At 42.0% G+C, this 23,012-nt stretch overlaps 2 protein-coding genes across 3 annotated transcripts in view; one reads left to right on the forward strand and one right to left on the reverse strand.

Annotated features, from left to right (window-relative positions):
- Nucleotides 1–1,120: 1,120 nt before the first annotated feature.
- DUOXA2 (dual oxidase maturation factor 2) lies at nt 1,121–13,457 on the reverse strand. Of its 2 annotated transcripts, none has more exons than XM_061558252.1 (11): nt 13,285–13,457; nt 12,214–12,357; nt 9,006–9,186; nt 8,086–8,143; nt 7,644–7,778; nt 6,098–6,308; nt 5,065–5,282; nt 3,188–3,295; nt 2,412–2,512; nt 1,885–1,960; nt 1,121–1,597 (listed from the first exon to the last, which is right to left on the reverse strand). In XM_061558252.1, exons 3-10 carry the CDS (start codon nt 9,150–9,152, stop codon nt 1,931–1,933), a joined length of 1,008 nt encoding a protein of 335 aa, XP_061414236.1. In that variant the 5' UTR covers nt 9,153–9,186; nt 12,214–12,357; nt 13,285–13,457; the 3' UTR covers nt 1,121–1,597; nt 1,885–1,930. The 2 variants fall into 2 exon arrangements, with proteins under 2 accessions (XP_061414236.1, XP_061414235.1); XM_061558251.1 differs by lacking the exon at nt 13,285–13,457 and adding an exon at nt 12,954–13,273.
- The window catches only part of LOC133346585 (dual oxidase 1-like), a 38,408-nt gene continuing 27,969 nt past the window's right edge, over nt 12,574–23,012 (forward strand). The window contains 4 exon segments of the mRNA XM_061558250.1: nt 12,574–12,856; nt 18,418–18,534; nt 19,618–19,683; nt 21,913–22,077. Coding sequence (XP_061414234.1) covers nt 18,483–18,534; nt 19,618–19,683; nt 21,913–22,077 — 283 coding nt within the window. The 5' untranslated portion in view covers nt 12,574–12,856; nt 18,418–18,482.

Here is a 23,012-nt window from a genome sequence, read left to right on the forward strand (position 1 = left end):
TCTGCAAGTGACTCAATATATCTTAAATGATCCTTAGGTTCAACGCTTCAGCGCGAGCTTCCATTATTTAATTATAATTACGTTGCTCATGCTTATGCCATACCTTGTGACAATTATGTACGAATAACAGTGATTGTTCATAAGAATATACAAAATAGTCATGTTGAAACCTTTTGTTCCTGAGCTGCATCCTCAGCATATGCTATCAAGTTAACATGTAATACCATGTTTGAAAATATTCCCATGCGGTGGTTGTGATTTTGAATGCTTCAACTTTCCAAACGCCAAGACTTGGAAAAAGTTAATAGCTTGGGTGGCGAGTTTTTTGTGCCATGAGCACAATTAAAACAGTCGGGTTTGCAACTCCTTTTGCCTTCCTATGGCTTCTTGTCTCCGTGTCTGTATCATTGGTAGTTATCAGCTCAAGCGATCAAGCCTGTTCCACTTCTCATTCGAATGCTTCGAACGCACTGAATACATATTATATGTCTACAAAAAAACGATGACATTAAAACTAGGCAATATCACACTTCATATTATTTTTTTGAAAAAGGCATATATACAACAGCTGATTCACGTAAACTTAAGAAATGCAGGGGTCATTCTTAAGTTTGGACGTGAACACTTGTCTGGATAGCTCTCATTGTTGTCAAGAGTGTACCACATGCCATCTTTCAAGAACCGAAGAAGCTCCCACCACGTGGAAAAGAAATGTGGAACATGCCAAACACCCTAAGCAGTAGTTAGTAGTTATTGGATGCTGGATAAACACGTACCCTGAAAGTATGTTCATTCAGAGGACGACTCTGATGGTGCACAACATAGAATCAAATATCTTCTTGGTTCTTTCGGTAAAGTCACGTAGAAGGGAAATAATAAAATAATAAAAATAAAACATAATAAAATATATTGTATTTTATTATTTTTTATTTTATTTTTATTATATTAAATATTTTTATTATTATATAAAATAATAAAAATAAAACATAATAAAATATATTGTATTTTATTATGTTTTATTTTTATTATTTTATTATTTCCCTTCTACATGACTTTACCGAAAGAACCAAGAAGATGAATCCCTGCAGTCACGAAAGCTTTAAATCGAAAAATAGAATCAAATACTGAAGGTTTTTTTTTATTGTTTTCTACATGAAGCAACAACAATCAAAGTTACTGGTCACATTGTTAAATATACATATGTTAATTTTCATAGAAAATTAATTTATTTCCATGAGAAGCAGTTCACGTAGCGGTTAAAACTTAACGTATAAAAAGAATTCTATAAATACTTTACTTCTACCCATTAATACATTTGGTACAATTTGTAAATTAAATCGACAGGTTAGAACTGCACGTATTTGTAAAAAAATACATCATGTGCAATTTGATGGAATAATTACATAACTATAAATATTGTAAATCTCATACGTTATAAAGTACATGGCGAAATGGAGTGTGTTGCACTGACAGTGTAGTTGTTTCAGTACAAAGCGTTCAAACAGTGGAATGTGTTGCACATCACAAATCTTCCTCTTCTGTAACATTTTACATTCGGGTCTGTGAGAGATCTTCAAAGTTGCTTGCGCTGTCTGAACTGTGTTGGAAAGGGATACAAAAAAAAACACCAAAAAAACATGATCACACTGGCGAATCATATACAACAAGTCGTTTACATTTACTTAAAGCACTTACTTCAAGCACGATATGCTGCATAAGATAAGTTATGAAAACACAAGGTGTAAGGAAATCGTTTAATATTATATGCACCATTCGATGTGCGTATTGTGAACTTACGAATTATATGTTTATCATGCGTAATTAAATGACCCGTGGCTATCATGATATACGCGAATAACCTCAAAGCCATGCAATAACATTTACCTGTTTGTAGACAAAGTGTTTTCCTGTTGCAGGTAGATGTGGATGGTTAGAGCTGGGTGTTAATTGCCTCTGGAATCTGAAATAGAGGAGCATAGGACATTTACTCTACATAATGTAAACAACCATATCACTTTATCTCAACATAGGAATCAATGAGCCTTATTTATAAATATTATTATTACGAGCATGAATTAGGCATTGAATCGTGTGGCATAATTGATTGTGGAAAACTTCCCAGGGGGGACGTTCACCACAGAGATGGAGCAATGAAATCGGCTCGTGTGCTGGTGCCGTGGTGATTTAATGCATTGCAGGCTGATGGAGCAAGCGAAACTGCACGTACAAATTCGATTAAATAATTTTTTTTTTACAAAAAATCTGGAGTAAAAAACATTAAGAAATGAGCAAAGGTTTATATCACTATCGTGAGCTAATCAAATTGCTGTGGGGTTGGCTGTGATATCGTTACCAACATTGTGGATTTAAAGCAGTAAGAATCAAGTGAATGCCATGGCCAGATGCCTTACCGTGACGGCCACTGCGATGTCTGCCTTTGATGGGTCGAGAGCATTCGTCGTAAACGCCTCATTCAAGTAGGCATATTCCACAAGATTATGCTTCTTGTCATCTGTGAAAAAAAAATGAAACGTTAATTCAAGTATACGCAACATGTAATGTAATTGATGTGCGCATGCAGAACTATTGAGACTTCATACATGATTTCCGTGTTGCATAGAAATGCAATACTAGGTTGATCAAAACGTTAGTTTTCTTGATTTTGATTATTAAGAATATGTTTTGAATGATTACATAACCATTAAAATGCAAAGAGCTGCAACAATATAAACTGTTGTACATCGTGGTCTGTAATGTATGTCCGTATGTTGAACGTCTTCCGCACCGTTATGTAGCCAAACGTGCTAATCGGAGGTGTGGATGAATGAATCGATGCCTATGACCAATTCACCAAGAGCGCGGTATATTTTGCCAGATCACACAGCGCTAAGCAGGCTTGAGATCACGACCAGTGCTTGGAGTGATGAGCACCATGTTGTTATGGGCCAAGAGACGAAGTGGTAGGATGCAGATGGATAGTGCAGAAATATGTTGTTCAGTACTTCTATGCACCCTGCCTTCACTAACCCCCCCCCCTTCCCCACGACATGCATGGTGTGGGGAGGCCCCTCATCCAGCAGTGGAATGACAGCAGGGGTCGTACCATGATGTGTGCATGAATTGATGTCTGCGCTGTTCTGGGGACGTCACGTGTTTTGTTTTTAATGCAAGCAAGTGTCTGCATTACCAAGGTCCTCCATCTCGTCCTCCTCGTTGGAGAAAAACTCCTCCAGCTTGTGCGGAGCCATGAGATGAGCACCAATCACGAGGCTTCCCAGCAGCAAGCAGAGTACGGCTGAGAATGCAGTGGGTTGGTGGGGAGGGGGAATTAGTAAGAATTAATAACACGATTCAACAACGGCGGTGACACCATGTAATGGCAGGTCAAGGCACGGCCGTGTGTGTGCCACGGTGGCGAGATGTTCACTACCTCGCCCTGGTATACAGGAGGCCGTGGGTTCGATCCCCACCCTAAAGATGCCTGTATATTTGGAGTTTGCGTGTCCTCCCTCTTGCTTCAAATCTAGAATTCCTCGCTCTTGGTCGTGTGGATTTGCATCTGGTTTTACCCTCCACATTTAAAACACGCCGCTGCTATATATAGCTCAACTTAGTAAATTTCGTTGAGTTATTGTGTATGTATATATAGCTTTTAGTGGGCTTTACTTGGTAAAATAAATTTTTAAAGTTCTTGCACGAGTCACTCCTGCCATAAAGAGCCTCCAATAGAGGGAGCTCTCGAGGGCAGTTTTATTCAACTATTAGAAACTTTATTTTATTTTAGCAAGTAAGGCCTACTGAGCTATATATAGCTCTTTTTTCAGAAGCAACCTGGCCACAAATTAAAGCCCAAAAAACTGGCTTATCATGTGGACATTTAGAGCAGCCAAACACTCTAAAACATGTTTTAAATGTGGAGGAAAAAAACCGGGGGACCTGGAGAAAAATAAATGCGACCACAGGGAGAACATAAAAAAAAAACTCCAAATGTACAGGCGTCAGAGTCGGGATCGAACCCACGAGTTCGTGTACACCAGGCGAGGGAGTGAACATCCCCAACTCTTTCACACTGTTGAGACGTCTTGGAAGCGGCAGAGAGTACCCACACTTTACCCCACCACACGCGAACTACCAATCAACGGATTTTGGTGGACAGAGGTGAGTGGATTGAATAAACTTGCACCATTGTTTCAACTGCTGTCGGGAGATTACGACTATTACGCCATCGCAGCATCCCTGACATTGGATAATACGAGGCGTATTTATACTGTTGGCTACAAGGTTGGGTAGTAATCTATGGTCGTCTTTTATTATTAACCAGGTATCGCTAAACTTTTCCCTCTATTTTAACTTCAATGGGATGTGTTATTTCCGATGACATATATACATGTTTCGCTGTAGCTATTCAAATAAGTAGAATCAACCTTAGTTAAAAATCAATTGCCAAAGCCAGGTTTTAGTTCTTTAAATAACCAAAAATGCACCAACATTTTAAATCTAAGGCTACTCTAACATGCTCTTAGGTTTTTTCGGTAAAGTCACGTAGGTAAAAAAGAAAATTATAATTAATAAAAGTAAAATAAAAATTGCTACTCTAACACACCAATAGCTGCAAACGATTTATTAGCAATGCTTTAATAATCAAATTGTAAATTGTCGTTAGGTCAAGTGGTTTTAACAATCACCCACTGTAAATAAATCGGTGGGATTTTGATACAAACGGGTGCACAAGTGCAGTATTGATGAGCGTGCCATTGCAGCCATTCATTCCGTGCGGCGTTTAACAATCGTTTCTTTTTCTTGGTTCTTTCGGTAAAGTCACGTAGAATGGAAATAATAAAATAAAATAAATATATATTATATATTTTTTTATTATTATTGTATTATATTATTTTACTTTATTATGTTTTATTTTTATTATTTTATTACTTCCCTTCTACGTGACTTTACCGAAAGAACCAAGCAGATGAATCCCTGCAGTCACGAAAGCTTCAAATCTAGAATCGTTTCTTTTTTGTTCTATATTGTTCTACACCATTGTGTCCAACGCTGTCCTCTGCTCACCGTTGGCGAGCGTGAGCCAGAAGCTGTATCCAAAAGTGGTTTGCAGTGAGACGCTCTCGAGCCCCAGTCGGGTTTGGCAGACCGGCGCGAGGCGCGTGCAGCCGAAGGAGATGAGCGCCGTCACCAGGAAGAAGCCGGTCATGAGCAGCGCCGCGCCGCCGTAGCGGAGCACGATGACGAACAGCAAGTTGGAGAGGACCCAGCAGACAAACGCGACCCTGCAGGGTTGGGGTGGACGCAGCGCGGAAGGTGGTTTCACGACGGTGCTCGATTTGGTCGTTCGCGAATTGCACGTGAGAAGAGCGAAAAGTCGTGGGAAGCATTTAACATCATCGGATGTTCCTTAATAAAAAAAACTGGCCGACGCGTTTCCTCGATGTATCCACCCCCGCGGAATGTATTCAACAAAACGGCAAATTAAATGGTGGAGGTTGGTACACACGTGATAATACTTGCAGATGCTGTTATACTCTCGCAATGGTAAACGAGCAATAGAATGCAATTTAGGTTTGCGTAGCATGTAAATGCGGCCACAATCTATCGATGCTGTGCAGAAACTGGCCATTTTTATTTCGTAGAAAAGTGCAATCGGTCATAGAGGCAAAATAAGGCATTGAGCCGAGACAGGGAGTCAATAGAATTGATGGCTTTTGAGGAAGCGAATTTCTCACTAAAGGTGCACCGTAAAAACCAATTGGGGTGGCTTATGTGCTGTCGATGAGCTTTTTTGGCAAAAAACTTTGGCAAAACTTTTTTACTTCCGCAGAAGTTGTGCGCCGTATAGCTCTCCGAGGCGTTTTTCGAGTTTGTTGCGCGTGTTGTTCGGCACGAATGATGCTCACAGCAACGTGCGGCGAAACGTCGGGCTCCGTGCCGAACAGCTCGCGGTACGACCCAAAAACACACCCTCCGGAGAGAGACCCCCAATTTTTTTTGTACTTGGGAGTTAAAACCACACGCGGTATGGAACTTAACCGTACGACATCCGCTCGTGCATGTTGGGCAAGTAACAAAAATGCTGCTGTGGCCTCACCAAATGAGCGCGGAGGCGTATCGCCCCGCCTGCGCGTACTGGGACACTTTGGCGCAGGCGCTGTTGCTGCCGAACGTCTCGGCGAGCTGCAGGATGGGCACGGGAAGGCCCCTCTGAAGAGCATGCTGGTAGTCGCCGTCGATGTTGCCGGATTGCCAAGTGAAGCGCTCGTTGTAGTCGATCATCTCGTTCAGCTGAATCTGCGGAGTTCCTGTGGTGAAAGTGACGGTGTCAGAACGCGATTCATAAGGAGGTGTGGTGGGGTGATATGACCACGCGTGTCATTTTTGGGCTTGACCGCATTGTGGGATGGATTGATTGAGGCTCCTTTTGCATGATAGATAAATATTACATTTAAAGCAGATGATCTACCTACCGTATGGATTAAGAGACGTGAATCACGCTGGTATCCCTACATGCGTTGTCAATCAATCGTTTAGTGCGATTGAGGTTGGATTGCAATATCTCCCCCATGGCATGTCAATAACACTGACTTTAAAGGAAAACAAATATATAATAGCTGACGTTTTGGGAAATGGCCCTTATTAATGGCGACAGCCCTTCTTCATAGCACCTGATGATGAATGTGCTATGAAGAAAGGCCAAACGGGACCTATTATACAGATTTCCTTTCAAGGCAGTGTTATTGACGAATGTCTTCACGTGTTTTGTGATGTCTGCTTGTGCGCCACTACCAATGCAGCATCACCAAATAGCATGCGTTCTATACATCACCCTGCATAGTGTCTTTATGAAATGAATATCACTTTGGGCAGTAAATATTGGTCGTATTTAGACAATGGTCCTTGAAAAATGAATGTGGAATCTGCAGCATTGGCTTGGCATCAGATGGAGATTAGCGCTGCCACTTTGGACAGAGACGCTTTATTTTGTTGCTGAATACTTTTTATACATTTTAAATAATTAGAAATTAGAAATGATATGCATTGCGGGTGTACGCGTGAATTCAAGTAATTTCTCCATTGGCTTTATTGACACACATCCACAGGGGGTGAGTTACTTGCATCACTGATGATCAGGGGAGTGTCTATTTGTAAGTGTTCAACATAGGAATTTAAATGTCTGGCTCACCCTGCCCTACGAGTGAAACCAATTTATTCTCTGGGATGCAATTTTGGGTGCCCAATTTTTACGTTATTTATTTTGACTCGGCTATATTTATGCCAAATTCCAGCTTTTTATCCCTTCTAGACAATCTGTAGTATTTACATTGGTCAAGAAGTAGTCAACGTATTGCTTGAATCATTTCCAGGACATTCATTATGATTCCCGTTAATAACAATCGCGCTATTCTTCTTACGTAGTAGGTCTTAGGTGCAGCATGCTTCATGGTACTATGTAGGCTTTCGCCATTGTGCTCGCATAGCTCTATGATGGGTTTCTCAGGCTGTGCATTATAACATGCAGCGACACGTCCAAGATCGTGCCGAACAACACGCGGGCACAACCTGCAAGCACACGGTGGGTGGGTGGGTGGGTGGATGGGTGGTGCTGTGTGTTTCGTAGGCTGGGCGTTATCCGGTACCTTTCAGGGTGATGTTGAAGCCGTGGAGAGAAACGCCGAGGCCGATGCGCGCCTTGATGGTGCTGCCATCCGCCACGCGGTACTCCGTCTGCGTCTCCACGTGGCCCACCTCCCAGTGCGTCTGGAAGTTCACCACTGAGCGGGTGACGGCGGGAGAGAGCAGAGTGACATCGTTCGAACGTTTATCTCCACAGTGCGAACCGCGTTAGCCACTTCGGATTAACTGCGTGCAGGCTCACGCTCGATGTTGCACAAGCAGCACTGTATTGTGGCACCAATGTTGTGAACACTTTGTGTTTTTTGCAATTCGTATGTTGTAAATATAGCTTTCCCAAAGATTATCTGTGTAGGTAAGCTTATCATTAATCGCGTCCCATCTTCACAGGTAATTAAAGTTTGTGGAATTTATGCAATGCGTAAAGAAACGTTTCGGATTTCTTACCGACTATCATGCATCCGATCAGCAGGCTGAGGAGCACTCGAATGAACCAGTAGATTCGCTGCAATCACAGATACATCAAAGGACATCGGAATGTTATAATACGTTAAAATAAACATTCTATTACAAAAGGTAACTTATTTAATCGCAGTGTGCAAAATAACTTAAGCTTCTGATCATTGACTGCACTAACCCATTGCCATTCCTATACGAATTATGAAACCATCTATACTCTCTATGTTAGTCGATGGGTCTTAATTATACGTGCATGGAGGATATCTGTGTTACGGATAGTGGTGGTGTGACTTTTGAGAAGAGGCACAGAATTGAAGTGCATGCAGATATAATAAAAAAATCTGGCCAGTAGACTCTGTATAAATAAATGTGACCCCTTCGGTTTATAACAACAAAATAAGTGTAGGTGAGAGTTTAACAATGTGTGCAGGGACAATGCGTGATGATTTACCGCTCGGCCTTTAAACAAAAGAAGTGTATATTCTTGGTTCTTTCGGTAATGTCATGTAGATAAATGTATATTTATTTAATTTTTATTATTTATTTAAATTTATTTTGTGACTGCAGGAATTCATATTCTTGGTTATTTCGTTAAAGTCGCGTAGATAGAAAAGAAAAAAAAATGTAATAAAAAAAAATTCTACTTTTTTTTTTTACGTGACTTTACCGAAAGAACCAAGAATATGAATTCCTGCAGTCACGAAAGTTTTCAGTCACAATTTTAAACGAAGCGTAGGTGAGAGTTGAACAATGTTAAATTTTGATTTAAAGCTTTCGTGACTGCAGGGATTCATCTTCTTGGTTCTTTCGGTAAAGTCACGTAGAAGGGAAGTAATAAAATAATAAAAATAAAACATAATAAAATTATGTTGAACAATGTTGTGCGGCGAAAGTGCGTGATGATTTACCGCTCGGCCACGGATGCCCGGCAGGATGAGCAAGAAGGCGACCGCGAGGACGCAGAAGACGACGATGACGATCAGCTGCTCCAGGTCGACACTGGCGGCTGTACGACGCTCGCCGTAGAACGGAGGGAAGCCATCTCCGATTGTCATCTTCGATTTTGTTAGCGGCTGATTTGAGGGCGACCTGCGCAATGAAACCCAAAGCTGTAATTACGCCTATGCCTTGGGGTGGTGGCTGATGGTATTGGGGAATTAATCGGACAATCTTTACCGCGCCAAACAGCTCAAGGGGGGAAAACTCGAATTCCTGAGGAAAGTCAGATGCGCCAAATATCAGCTCTACTTAAGATCTGAATGAACGTAATCGTAAGAATCGAATTCACATAACACAGCTAATTAATATCTCTCATCTATGTCTTTCTGGCATGCATCGTTGTCCACAAAGAGTTTATACATTTAAAGGGGAGGCTCGCAAACAGAATTTCTTAGGTTGCTTAACCGACTCTGTGTGTTTAAGCACACCCGATCCAAATGCCAAAAACAGCAGTCCTAAACAATAGCTGTAACTCTCTCTCTTCTAATTACATGCATATACGGCGGTGTACTTGCACTGGAAGTCTACGTTTCGTTTATTGCTGCCTGAGGATTTCATTCGGAGTGTTATTGTTTTAATCCCTCCTGCGGTTGCAATGAGCTTGGCCGATTGTAGAGCCGCGAGACGCGTTTGGAGTTATATGGTTTGCATTGGGGGACTCTGCTATTGAGAAAGCAGTGGAGCGTGAAAGCTGGAAAAGTCTGGAAGGGGGAGTTGGCTACTTTTTTTTTAAAGTCTCGCACCTCCGATTAGCACGCTTGGCTACTTAGGGGTGCAAAAAAGTTCAATATCTTTCTAGTTTATTTTACCAGGGTCGGCCCACTGAGCTAGAAATCATATTTTTTCAGAACGCAGTACATGCATACATCTTTCAGATTGCTACATTGTATGGTTGGTGAAATGCAGTTTTATGTGATGCGACTGGAAACTTGAGGGCTTGTTTTTAGTTTTGTATGCGAAGATATCCGGCGGGAGGTCAATGTTTCGTACATGAAATACGAACAATATAAATGTTGAATTACAGAGTGGGAATATTAATAGCACATTCAATGATGAAACAGCAACCTTACATTGCACACACACATTTGCTAATTAATGTGGGTAGTTAGTAATAAGCGCACTCATTACCAAAGTATTCGATCCACTTTGTCGTCTACATATCACAGTTCAAGGTTATGCACGAATCAAGTTGGCTTCATTATCTTTTACATAGCCGTGCTTACCTACGTAATACATCTCATTCCTAAGCTACTTTTAATGTTTCGGGAAAAAATACAATCGATAACAGGGTCGAGGTTTTGTACCTAAGTTTACTTCGTAATAGAACTTTAAGCATTGGTCATAACCTTTCTCAAACTAAGTACTGTGTTGAATTGTCAAATTCGTGTTGTTGTGCAGTTTTGTATGCGTGTTAGCTATTGTCCAATCATCCCCAGGTGAAATGGTTAGCAAATGTCGTTTTAATTATTCTACACAGTTTCAAATAAAAATTTGTTTAAACCCAAAATTTGTATTCGCCCGATTACATTTTTTGCAAAAGCGATGCGTGGGCAATTAACCTGCATCAATAAGAGCAATCAGCAAAGATAGCCTAAGCTTGAAGGGCACACAAATCTTTTGTCGTACTTTTGTTGCGATGTTAAGACAAGATTTGTTTCACGCATATGTTTTAGTATAGAACGATGGTCAAAACGCATATCGGTGTGCTCGTGACAATGTAAATGTGTTTTTTAAACATACAAGTTGCAAGAGAATGCACTACTGCACTAACTATAAGCTGAACTTTTTTAATCTCCATCCACACGAAAAGCAACGCAAGCTAATGTCTGATTATATATGTTTAAAATATAAGTACTGTAATAAGGAGAGTGGACAACTTGAAAGAAGTCCATTCGGTATACAGTGTATTAGTCATGCCTTACATCACATATCAAATTAAAGGCGATGCAGCAAATCGTATCTTTAAGCGAGGAAACCGGTGGTCTGTGTTAAGTATGGTTTTTTTCTTTACGCAATTTAACTGTGCCACTTTGCATTCATCGTGCAACGCGTGTGTCAAGAGACCGTGTGACCACGCAGGTTCACAATCATTGCCAGGTGTCTGAAACCATGTGCGTACGTACGCACAGCATCGCGAGTTGGCTATTCTTATTATGATTACTATTGTGAGGCGCGGTCGGCAAAATAAAAAGAGCTCGCTTCATATAGCCTGCAGGTGGCATTAGGTGAGCGTATTACGACAAAAAAAACGGGTATCGTCAAATATTGACACAACAGAAATGAGTAGGGAATGCGCGTCTAGTGTCATTCGTTGCAATTGTAATTCAAGTTGTAGCCAACGTGCTGCAAAGTTAGAGTCAAATGTCGATGAGATCTGTTTAATCCAAAACTGAATGTCCCTTTTTGTTGTCGATACACATCGACAAAAGACAACTTACTATTGAGACCAATCGCTTTTGCCGGGAAGCTGCGTTTGTACTCTTAGTTCTTTCGGTAATGTTACGTAGGTAAAAAATGAAATAAAATTAATAAAAATAATGCGTTTGTATGTTTCAATGAACCCAGCCACCCACCTCACGTGAGTGGAGGCACACAATACATTGTGTGCGGATTGTCTTCATATCGTTATTCAGTATCACGTGCCAAAGCCACAATCACATTTTTTTCCGATAACAGTTAAAGCTCCTAAAATAGCATTAAACTGAGGAAATATACGTTGTAAATTATCACAGGGTTGAAGTATATATTCTTTGTGGAAAAAAAATCGAGTTTTCTTCATTCGGAGAAAAAAAAAGATAGTCGTCAGTCGGATTGACTTCACGTTCTAGATTTGAAGCTTTCGTGACTGCAAGGATTGATGTATGTGACTTTATCGACAAAAAAACCTAAGAGTTGTTAAGTAACACTGGTGCCACCCCAGACTTCCGACGTTTCCCTGTTAAAACACGAGTGTCCTAAATTGAAGAAATTGAAGAAGAAGAAAAAAACACCTACGAATTCTAACAGTTTGAAGGAACACAAATATGGCTCAGTACCTGAACGCAACAATGCGCAACTGTTATTCTCTCGGCTCTGCGATTCGGCGGGGATCCTTCCTCTGTGAATTGTGCGACGTACCTGGATGGTAGTAGTGTTCGCCTTGACTCTTGTAGCTGTTGGTGGTAGTAGTGTTCGCCTTGACTCTTGTAGCTGTTGGTGGTAGTAGTGTTCGCCTTGACTCTTGTAGCTGTTGGTGGTAGTAGTGCTCGTCTTGACTTGTCGCTGTTGGTGGTCACCGGCAGTGTTTTATATTCTCCAACTGAAACTGGGTCGGTCAATAGCTGTCAATAAAATGAACTTACTCCCAAAATCGGTGCTCCCCTTTATAGGTCACGGAAACAAAGCGATTTGAATATTGATGAAGTCACGCATTCGTCAAACAATAAAACTAAATTTGCATCCAAGGAGGAGAGAGGGGGTTGGGGGCGGGGGGGGGGAAATTCTGCCAGTGCGTGTGGAGGGTGGTGCTGAGGAAGGTGTGGAGGGGTGGTGTGGGAGAGAGATCGAGGGTCGTTCAGATTGGTCCAATTATTTGCCTCTCCCTGTTTTTTTTTTAGCGTGGAGCCCAACTCGCACTCGAGCGACGTGAGAACGGATGCGGATGGACAGCTGAAGGTTGTGCGCATGTCTACCTAGCCCTTTAAAACTCCCCGCTTTTTACACAACCACAGAGATCTGCTATCTCTATTGCCGGGCTACAGCGCACTCGGCACAGCACGAGGTATTGTGTTTAATGTTTTACACACACACACACACCTCATACATGATTGTTAACTGCCTTGTAAAATACCGCGAAAAAACACCCTTGCGACTACTACCTTGTTATACAGCCGCATTTAAAAGGGGCAATTGATTTCTACAGTTCTTCCTCTTCGGAAATGTATGCGCCGCTTCGCTCATTAAGACCATTAAAGTCATCGGCTGTCGGCGTCAAATTGGCTTCCTGTTGGTGGCGAACGGCGCGCACATTGGCTCCAAGCAATCGGAGGACTGACTGAACGAAACTTTGTTTTATTTCAGCATTAGTAGGGCCCCGCTGAGCTATTGCGAGTTTTAATTTATTTTAAAAATTTTACCTACGTGACTTTACCGGAAAAAAAAAAAAACTATTGCGAATTGTCTATTTAAAAAAAAGAATTCAGAAGCTACCTTGGCCGCAACCGTCGATGGGTATCGATCGACGCTCATGGTTTTGCCCCATGTTGCCCGACGTTAAAGTTGTTTGCGCCCTCTGCCTTAGTGGGAAGCGCGCGTGTGTGCAATCGGACGCTCAAGGCGAGCAATTGTCAGCTGCGGTGGCAGTTAAACGGCGAGCGCAATTGCGAATTCGACGTTTCGAAACGGCGCTCGCTCGCTCGTTCGCTCGTGTGTGTGTGGATGCACCATTACTACGTTTGGGTCATCCGCACGCGGCACACGTCCTCCCGCCGAGTGCGTGCGAGCGAGCGAGTGACGCTATGGGACGAATTCCACCCTCCCCCCTGCTCTCCTCTCTCTCCCCTCCTTCCAATTAACACACATATAGTACACATAGGCTGTTTACAACTGTTATTTTTAACTTGGACTTAACAACAACGGCTCGAAATAGACGCATTGTCGTAGGCTATAACGATAACTTTGTCCAACCTGTAAACATTTTATTACACACGCATACTGAGCCGAGTGCCCCCCAATGTGCGTTCTTGAATTCGTTAGCATTTGCCTTTGTGTTTAGTTGGCATGGACATTGCATAGTTTATTGATACGAGTCGGTTTTCCCCATTCATGTATTATATAGTCGGTTTTATGTAGAATAGTACCGATATAAAATAAAATTAATAGCTTGAGACTACAATATACTCGATGGGGTCAGATAAGAATCAGAATGTATAAATATTTTGTCGATGACCAATTTCTAAATTGACATATGAACAGTTACTTTATCGTCGCTTTTGAGCAAGACAAGACAACCCCTTAAATGACCAAAACGTATGACTAAACAAACACGTTTAAATTTCGATTTAAAGCTTTCGTGACTGCAGGGATTCATCTTATTGGTTCTTTCGGTAAAGTCACGTAGAAGGAAAATAATAAAGTAATAAAAGTAATAAAACATAACATAATAAAAGATTTTATTATGTTTTATTTTTATTATTTTATTATTTTCCTTCTACGTGACTTTACCGAAAGAACCAAGAAGATGAAACACGTTTAAATGAAAAGTAACTTCCTATAACGTTGCTGGCACATTGCAATCCACTGCTGGATGTGCCGTCCACTCGCTGCTGGATGCGTCCACACGTGGTGTGTCCACTCACGGGGTCGTGTGTCCATACTTCACCACGCTTGTCAGTTTTGGGTTGGCGCAGGGCTATGGTCCCAGACCCGGTGAATATATCACTCGCCACTGATGTTTTTCCGTGGTCTGGGACCTGTGTGCTGTCCTCTAAATGTGGTCCTACGTGTTGGATAGGCTGCGCGCTCACTACAAAAGGTTGTTTGAGCCTTTGAGCTTTATTAATCTCCATTTAGGAAATACATTTTATGGTAGTGATAATGCTGCGATCAATCTTTGAAAAACGTTTTACTGACGACACGCCTGTATGTGTGTATGTTGAACTTCTTTCACACGGTACGCAGCCAATCGTGCTACAAGAACAAACTAAACACAAAAAGGAGTTCTAAAGAAATTCGTTTGCAATTTTGATGTCACGGGGAGGTTTTGCAGATGTATTAAAAACGTTCAGTCTCTTACTCATACTTTGTTACATGTGCGCGCGTGTGTTTTTATCTTATTTCCCATTTTTCTCTTGGGCAGCAGTGGTGCAGAGGTTAGTGCACTGCGCTGGGACCTAATTCAGCCAACTCGCTTCCAATTCCCGCTTACGAACAACATCAGTGACGAACATATTAACCGGTCCCGAGCCCCCGCTAGGTCCACTCAGCTTTAAAATAAGTGCCTGTTGTGGTGAATGAAAAAACATCCGTCACGGGGAAACAAATGCGGCTGAGGATGGAGCTGGCTCGCCACCGCGAGATGTTATCTCTCTCGTTTGGTATGCAGTGGCATTCAACGTGGGAGGGGGTACGTGGCAGTGCCCCAGGGGGTACGTGAGGTGATTTATATAAATGTATGACATTATATCGTACGTGGGAGTCATTGGTGAATAATCATGTACGAATCTGCCAATATAAAATGAATGAAACTGAAACATTGGAATCCATGTGTTGACCTACAACGGTGTCAACAATAGTGGGTTTCCAAGAGCGTCGAACTGGGCGCGAACAAATTACGTCACGCATGCAAAGCGTCCGTTGATTTTGCTTTATTCGCTTGCAGTTTTCAGATAGTTATGATTCCTCACAAAATGGACAATTGGTTAAAATAATGATGTTCATTATTCATACATTTATTTACAAGACCCACGTTGGGTCAGGCAAGGGGGTACTCGGTTGAAACTAAATTCAACAAGGGGGTGTCGTAGCCAAGAAAAGTTTGAGGACCACTGTACTGGTTCTTGGGTTCGACCCTGACCATGACGCCTGTATCTGTGGAGTCTGCATGTTCTACCCCGTGGTGGTCTCGTGGATTTTTCTCTGTGTCCTCCACATTTAGAAACGTGCGTCTTAGATTATTTGGCTGCTACACATTCCCACGAATGATGTAAGACACTTCGATGAGCTGTCACGCGTAGCCAGGTCACCTCTGAAAAAAGCTAATTGTTCAGAGTGGCCTTTTACCTGGTAAATGAAAATAAAATCATCTTGCACCATGCTGGCCTAAGTCTCGCGAACAACACTTGCCACAACAGGAAGCCATGTAGGTCTTGTCTATCTATACCAGGGGTAATAAATTTTTTTTTGTATTTTCCAACCTACTTACGAAAAACAATTGAGAACCCATCAGTGAAGATGGAAATAATTGATTACCTACCTGCACGGATTTTCTCGTTGGTGGTTTCTCATAATAATCCGTGGGTATTCACCCAAATGTAATTCGTCGCTCGAATGCAAATAAACTTTGAGGAATTTAACAAACATCCCCAGTGTGATTGGACTATTAACACACATCCAGAGGTAATTTTAAGAAAAACACATCAACCAGTCTAAGACCCAGGCAGCATTTCATTTGAAAACATAAATGTGCTTTATGAAACACACCGTCGTAAATACAACCGTTTTATTAAATGCTCCCAAGTTTACAAAGTTTCCCAGTCGACAACTAATGTTGGCTCAATTAGCCCTGCAGGTCGATGAGTAATCGTATAGGGTTGTATGATATCACATAGATTGTTTAATGTATGTATGTTGAACTCAGTGGGATATGTTTCTCTAACTTGATTCCCTCAATAGATTGAATACAGTATTGTTAAAACGATGGCTTCCTATCTGCATAGTACAGCGTGTTACAACAGTTAATAAGGGCATTGAGATTAGTGGAAGGCATGTGAGAGAAAAAAAAAAGGTTTTCTCTATATTTTAAAATTGCAAGGTCACTGAAAGGCGGCAACGGTTTGTCATTTTTTACCTACGTGACTTTACCGAAAGAACTAAGAGTATGAATCCTTGCAGTCACGAAAGCTTCAAACCTAGAATTGTCAGAGGCCTTCGAGCCGGGCGGCGTTGGCAACCGACGTGGATTAATCGCCACCTGTTTCCATCTGCACGGGGATTGAGTGCTGCCCCCTCGTGTGCGTGTGTTCCCTCCTCTGGGTTTCCTCCCACAAGTCGTCTACGTTGGGAGAAAAGTTTAACTTCAAAGTTCACACGGAGGACCGTCCTGAAAACGAATCCAACGGGTGGCTTTGCTGGATAATATAATTCAGTAAAAAAAACGTATCCAGCAGTGGATCGATCGTGGATGATGACAGCTTTGAGAGGGTTTATCTGTAAAACTAACACCTCTATATTTTGCATAAAAACTGTTAATGCATTGTGCATTGTTTTCCTGCTTGTGCGAGAGCAACCAAAATTTCACCCTTGGGCCACTTAAGATAGAAGATAATCTGTAAATATATAGACTATAGACAGCCTCGTTAAAGTCCTTTGTTAACTGCTCTGCAAACTTAAGGTGTTTGCACAATTTAAATAGTACACCGCGCTTAACTCTGATTAATTGACCGGTTGGGAATTTCCATTTTTGACTTTTAAGATCTATTTATAGTGCGGGTGGTTATACACACCAGTAAATTTATACTTCAACTGGCAGTTCATAAGTATATTTACTGACATAGGCACGTGCAATGTGAGCTCCAGTGGGTATATACATACGGATTATAGTCAGTTAAAAAAATGCACAGCAGGAAAATATTGAATACTCGTAGATGTTACAAATGCATTGGGTGCCCATTAAGGTATCGTCAATTATTAACACAAATAATTACAGTACTTATTTAGCCAGGACGCCTCCTGCAAAGAGTGCTCATACACGTGTATGTGCTCGGACATTACTTGGTATAGAGGGATGAAACTCGTATAAATTATATCTTCATCATATGCGGAGTTTAACTTCTATATTTGGGGTGGGGGGCGGGGGGTCCACGGGTTCACTTTGTCCCTAACATTAGGAATCGCGGGTGCATACTATTTATCAATTTATTTTTAATGTAAATTATAAGCAACTAAAAATAATTAATAAAGGTGCCCAGTTTGGGGGGGCCTTACCCCCCCCCCCCCCTGTGCCCCCCCCCCAAAAAAAAAACGTTGCCCATGATCTTTATGGTGTTACGATGGCACGATGTTAACTATTTCGCCTGTTATACAGGAGAGCATGAGTTGACACCTGTATATTTCGAGGTTGCATGTTCCCTGTGCCGTCGCATAGATTTTTCTCTAGGTTCTCCGGTATTTGGCTGCTATACATTTCCACGTAATAAGCCACCTTGTTGAGCTATCATTTGTGGCCAGGTCACTTCTGAAAAATAGCTATATAGCTCAGAGTGGCTTTACCTGGTAAAATACAATAAAAAATAGTTTCGTCATTATTACGCCGAAGCAGGGCTTTGTTCGTCTCTTTTTGGAACGCTCCTAGGCTGGCTTTCAGTATAGCTCATCGGCAAAAGGCACTACCACTCGAGTACAACGTGTTCCATCCACAATAATCCTCTATTAGTGTAGCCTACATCTCGACAATCCCACGAATGCAAGACAAAGCTAGAAGAATGTGGCGTTCCAAAATAATTGCCAGAACTGTGATTCAGACCGTTCTGGCTGAAATTAAGCGTTGGCAATAAGTGTGCGCGTGTTTAGTTGCATTTACGTATCTCAAACTGCTGTACTTCTAACGATGTATTTCTCTCACAGGAACCCACCCAGGCTGACACCGAGCGGCTCTTAAAGTACGGGATTTCCCGGCTGACGCGCACTTAATGGCATCAACCCGGCTTCTCTCTTTGTGTTTACTCTGTCTGTCCGCAGCAGGTAAGCTGTTTATATTGTCCCTTTACAATAAACAAGCGTCATTGATTCTAGATTTGAAGCTTTCGTGACTGCAAGGATTCATATTCTTAGGGTTTTTTTCGGTAAAGTCACGTAGGTAAAAATGTAAAATTAATAAAAGTAAAATAAAAATAAAATAAAAATCACGACGTTTCGGAGGACAACACAAGCTTCCGTCTTCAGGTGGAACCGTCACAGCACGATTACTTGTGATACAGCTATCGTGATTCTGAAACCCGACATGAGTCAATGACGCTTATGCGTCACTGGCTCAGTCGGGTCATTGACTCAGTCTGGTTTCAGAATCAATGCGTGTGACTACATTACATATTATGCCGGGCTTCCCGACAGCTCAGTGTTTTATTGACATGGTCTCACGCCTACAGTTCCTGTCCATTTATGCTGCCGAAGCTGCGCTTTGGTCGTTGGTCGGTCACATGTACTGTCTATATTTTTATGGTCGTAGGAATCATCATCATCATCACCACAACACATTTATTGCGTTTTACGTTACCGTTGCATACGCTCCTGTGGCACTATTGTATGAATGCTTTTAATAACTATGTCTCATCAGCCATATTTAGCTTCCTTTGCTTAAATAATGAATGCACAACGCCTGCGCGCGGTGAATGTGAAATATTTTATTGTTTTACTTCAAGACACATTCTACAGGAGATAATCTTGACAAATCACTGCCAAAGATTCTAAATTGTTTACAGATTAAAACCGGTTCAACGCGACGAGTAGTCGCCCTATTTCAAAAATGCATCACGGAGTGACCCGCATTGTAGCGCATGGAATAAAAACAAATTATAGGTTAAAAAAAACCCTCATTTATTTCCTGCTCACGACCAACATCTGTGTCGATTGATATCCAAACCGGTCCTGGGTGCACTCCCTTCACCCACACCCGACCCGCATGGTGAAGTATGGAAAAACAACTCCCCATGACCGAAATAGCACGGCGAGACGTTCATCCAGCAGTGGATTGACGGAAGGCTGAAAACGGGATGTATTTCTTGGCGAGCATTTTAACGCACGTGTCTGCATTGTTTCCGTCTGCAGATTGCCAGGTCCAACGTTACGATGGGTGGTACAACAATCTTGCTAACATTCATTGGGGAAGCACAGGTAACGGTCACTGCAAAACCGCACCCGGTAATGATTGTGTTGCAAGAGGGCAATACTACTGCCATTGCAGTCCGAATGGCAATCGTCTGCAATTTGTCAAAAGTAAAAGCACGTGTTAGTTAATGAATGTTACATTGTGTCATCGTTGTACGTGACTTCGTGCTCAACAAAAGTGACGTCGCCTGATGCCGTGTGACGCACCGCCGTTCCTCTGACGCCTTACTCTCAAATTGACCCCAATTTAATTTTGTGGATCATCCAAAATGTCTTCTCTGTGGCCTGCTTTAGCGGATGATTTTTTTTGTCTGTTCTGAAACTCGCGAACACATCTTAAGTGCTTACTATGTTAGAGAAACAGGGGACCCTAACAACCACTGCTCTATGATGATGGTGCATCATCAAATAATTAACAATGAAACTCAACATATTGATCAATAGGTGGCCTTTAAAGGGAAAACAATATACAACAGGTGGCGTTTTATGGCAAGGGGCCTTGTTCTTACAGCCACTAGGTGGCGCTGTTTGGAGTTGAGCATATACATCTTAAAGTAAACGTGTACGCCGTCCGACATCTGGCACATTGTACACAAATAAGCTAGCCTGTTTTGTGTAGCATTACTTAAAGATCGTAATTAAATTGTGAAAACGTTACATCTAAATAGTAACCAGTAGGACACTGGCAGTATAACATCGCAAACCAAACTGGGTGAGGTTTTAGGTAAATACTAATTTTGAATTGCAAGCTTTCGTGACTGCAGGAATCCATACTCTTTGGTTCTTGCGGTAAAGTCACGTAGGTAGAAAATGAATAGATCACGACGTTTCGATAGCAACACAAGCCATCGTCCTCAGGTGAAACAATACAGCAGGCGGACTGCTAAGGCAAGAGGAAATGTAGCGAGAGAGCTACGCTACATTTGCCTAAGTCAGTCCGTCTGCTGTATTGTTTCACCTAAGGACGATGGCTTGTGTTGCTATCGAAACGTCGTGATCTATGATTTTTCTACCTACGTGACTTTACCGAAAGAACCAAAGAGTATAAATACTAATTATTCTAGCTGTGCACTCCTTCTCACCCACTCAGGAATCATTTCATTGTATCCCCGTTTTAATACCTATTTTTTCATCTTCTTGATTATTACAGTTACTTTTAATTCACGTCATAACGTTCATAATATGTGAATATCATATGCGAAGGTCAGAAATAGAGTCGCTGATTTTGCGTGGAAATGTATAGCAGCCACATACTCTGAACAAGTGTTTCTAAATGAGGAGGGAAACACCGGAGTACCCTGATTAAAAAACAATCCACACGACCACGGTGAGAACACTCAAACTCCAAATATACAGCAGCAGGCGTCAGTGTCGGGACTGAATCCACGACCTCCTGTATACCAGGCGAGGTAGTTAATATCTCTTCACTGGCGTGGGGTAGGAGGCTCTCGTCCAAGTTGAAGCTCAATGTTTGCTCTGTTTCACCGGGTGACAACTCGAGCCACCGGGGAAAGAGTCTCGTTTTACAACAGCGACCTGGGTCACCAAGCCAGCAATGGGTTGACACAAACGGGGGATGTGTTCATGCACATACGCAGAAATTACAACGCTTATATGACAAGGCTTAAACGGACAAGTACTGCTCAAATGAACGTGCACAAGTCAGAGGGTGGAGCGGTGGTGCAATGGTTTGCCCACCGTGCTGTAAAGCTGATGACCTGTGTTATCGCTTGTTGATCCGTATCATCTTTGAAAAAGAGACCTGAGAATAATCGGTGAATTCGCTCTGAAGCAGATACATTCTATCTATCAGTGAAAACACCAAAATATGAGAATTCACTTTCAATACTTAAACTAATGTAATAATCTTTAGGTTTTATTCAAGGAGGGGGCCTGCTTGAGACCTTTGGCCAATTTCCTCATTATTGGGTCTATTGTTTGGTGTTTTTCACGAGAGTATGTACTGTATCTATGTTGAACTTCTTTCGCACCATACGTAGCCAACCGTTTTCATGAATCATGAATCAAACTCCTGAATCACGAATCAAACCAATCCTATTGCTACAATCAAAATCCTATCCTTATCATGCTAGATCAGGTCTACTGACCAACTTTTGCAGGCTTTGTTCAGAATGAGATTTCATACACTCTCCGGGTGATGTGATCATACTCCCAGAGCTGCAACATCCCCAGCTTACTCGCATCCCTTCTCCCTATATCCGGTCTGCCCCTAAGGGAGCAAGCTGCTGCGCCTGGCTCCGGCGTCGTTTGCCGATGGCGTCTACCAGATGTGGGACGATCCCACGGTGCCAAACGCGCGTCGCTTGAGCAGCGGCGTCATGCGGGGAGAGAGCGGCCTTCCCTCGGCCCTCAACCGCACCGTGCTGGCCGTCTTCTTCGGTACGGCCACCCTCGCCATGAATTTCCTAGACTCGGGGCGAGTGCTGCCTGCTGTGTGAATGTTTAATTTGCGTGAGGCCCTTCTGTGAATATTTGGCAATTAATCCGGGCATGGTGATGCAGTCGAATAGGAAGCGAGTTCAGGATTAGGTGGTGACGTCCCAGCGGTGGCGCTTTTGACAGCTCATTGCAGAGGTTCGCGGTCCGAGCCTGGTGGCCACCCTGGTTAATATTCCTCGTGTATTAAGATTGGCTTCTTCACAATGTATGTTAAAGATCCTATGATGTTATTTGAAAAGCAGTATGCCATGTGTACCTGCGTCACTGTTTGGTTAAAATTTGCTGCATTTTGTATATTTACTTGAAGTTAACTTTTATCCTTAAAGCCAGACTATACCTATCTGTGAAATGTAGCGCTGTCATGATGGACTCGTTCTATAATAATGGTGCTAATGTAAAATGTACTCTTCATAAATATTGTTATCACACTGAGATGGTTATGTTCATGAGATTCACGCCTGCAAATCTGTGAGCTGACCTGTAATGACTTCTCAGGTACACATGTCGGGATTTATCCCAGTACTTCCACCTATAAACAAAACAAAATTACTCATTTATAACTTCGACCAAACACATCAAACGAGACATTTATGAAGATAGTCCGAGAATCATTTATGGTTTTACTGTAATGCATTCATTCTCACGCAAATGTGTCTCGTCAAAGTGAACAGATTTTAAATCATTGTACGCAATTCCCCGACTTCCAATCACATTCTTAATCGCTATACCTTGGTGAAAAACGGCTCGAGTAAATGATCAAATAAGGATAAAAGAAACGTCTGTAGGTAGGCATGTGAATATTTTCCATAGAACATTTCAACACGAGATGGGGTCGTGTCTTAACACTTCTAAGGTTGGTGAGACATTAGCATCAT

The sequence above is a fragment of the Lethenteron reissneri genome, chromosome 24, assembly GCF_015708825.2.
Source record: "Lethenteron reissneri isolate LAM-NWPU_2019-01 chromosome 24, ASM1570882v1, whole genome shotgun sequence".
NCBI classification, from domain to species: domain Eukaryota; kingdom Metazoa; phylum Chordata; class Hyperoartia; order Petromyzontiformes; family Petromyzontidae; genus Lethenteron; species Lethenteron reissneri.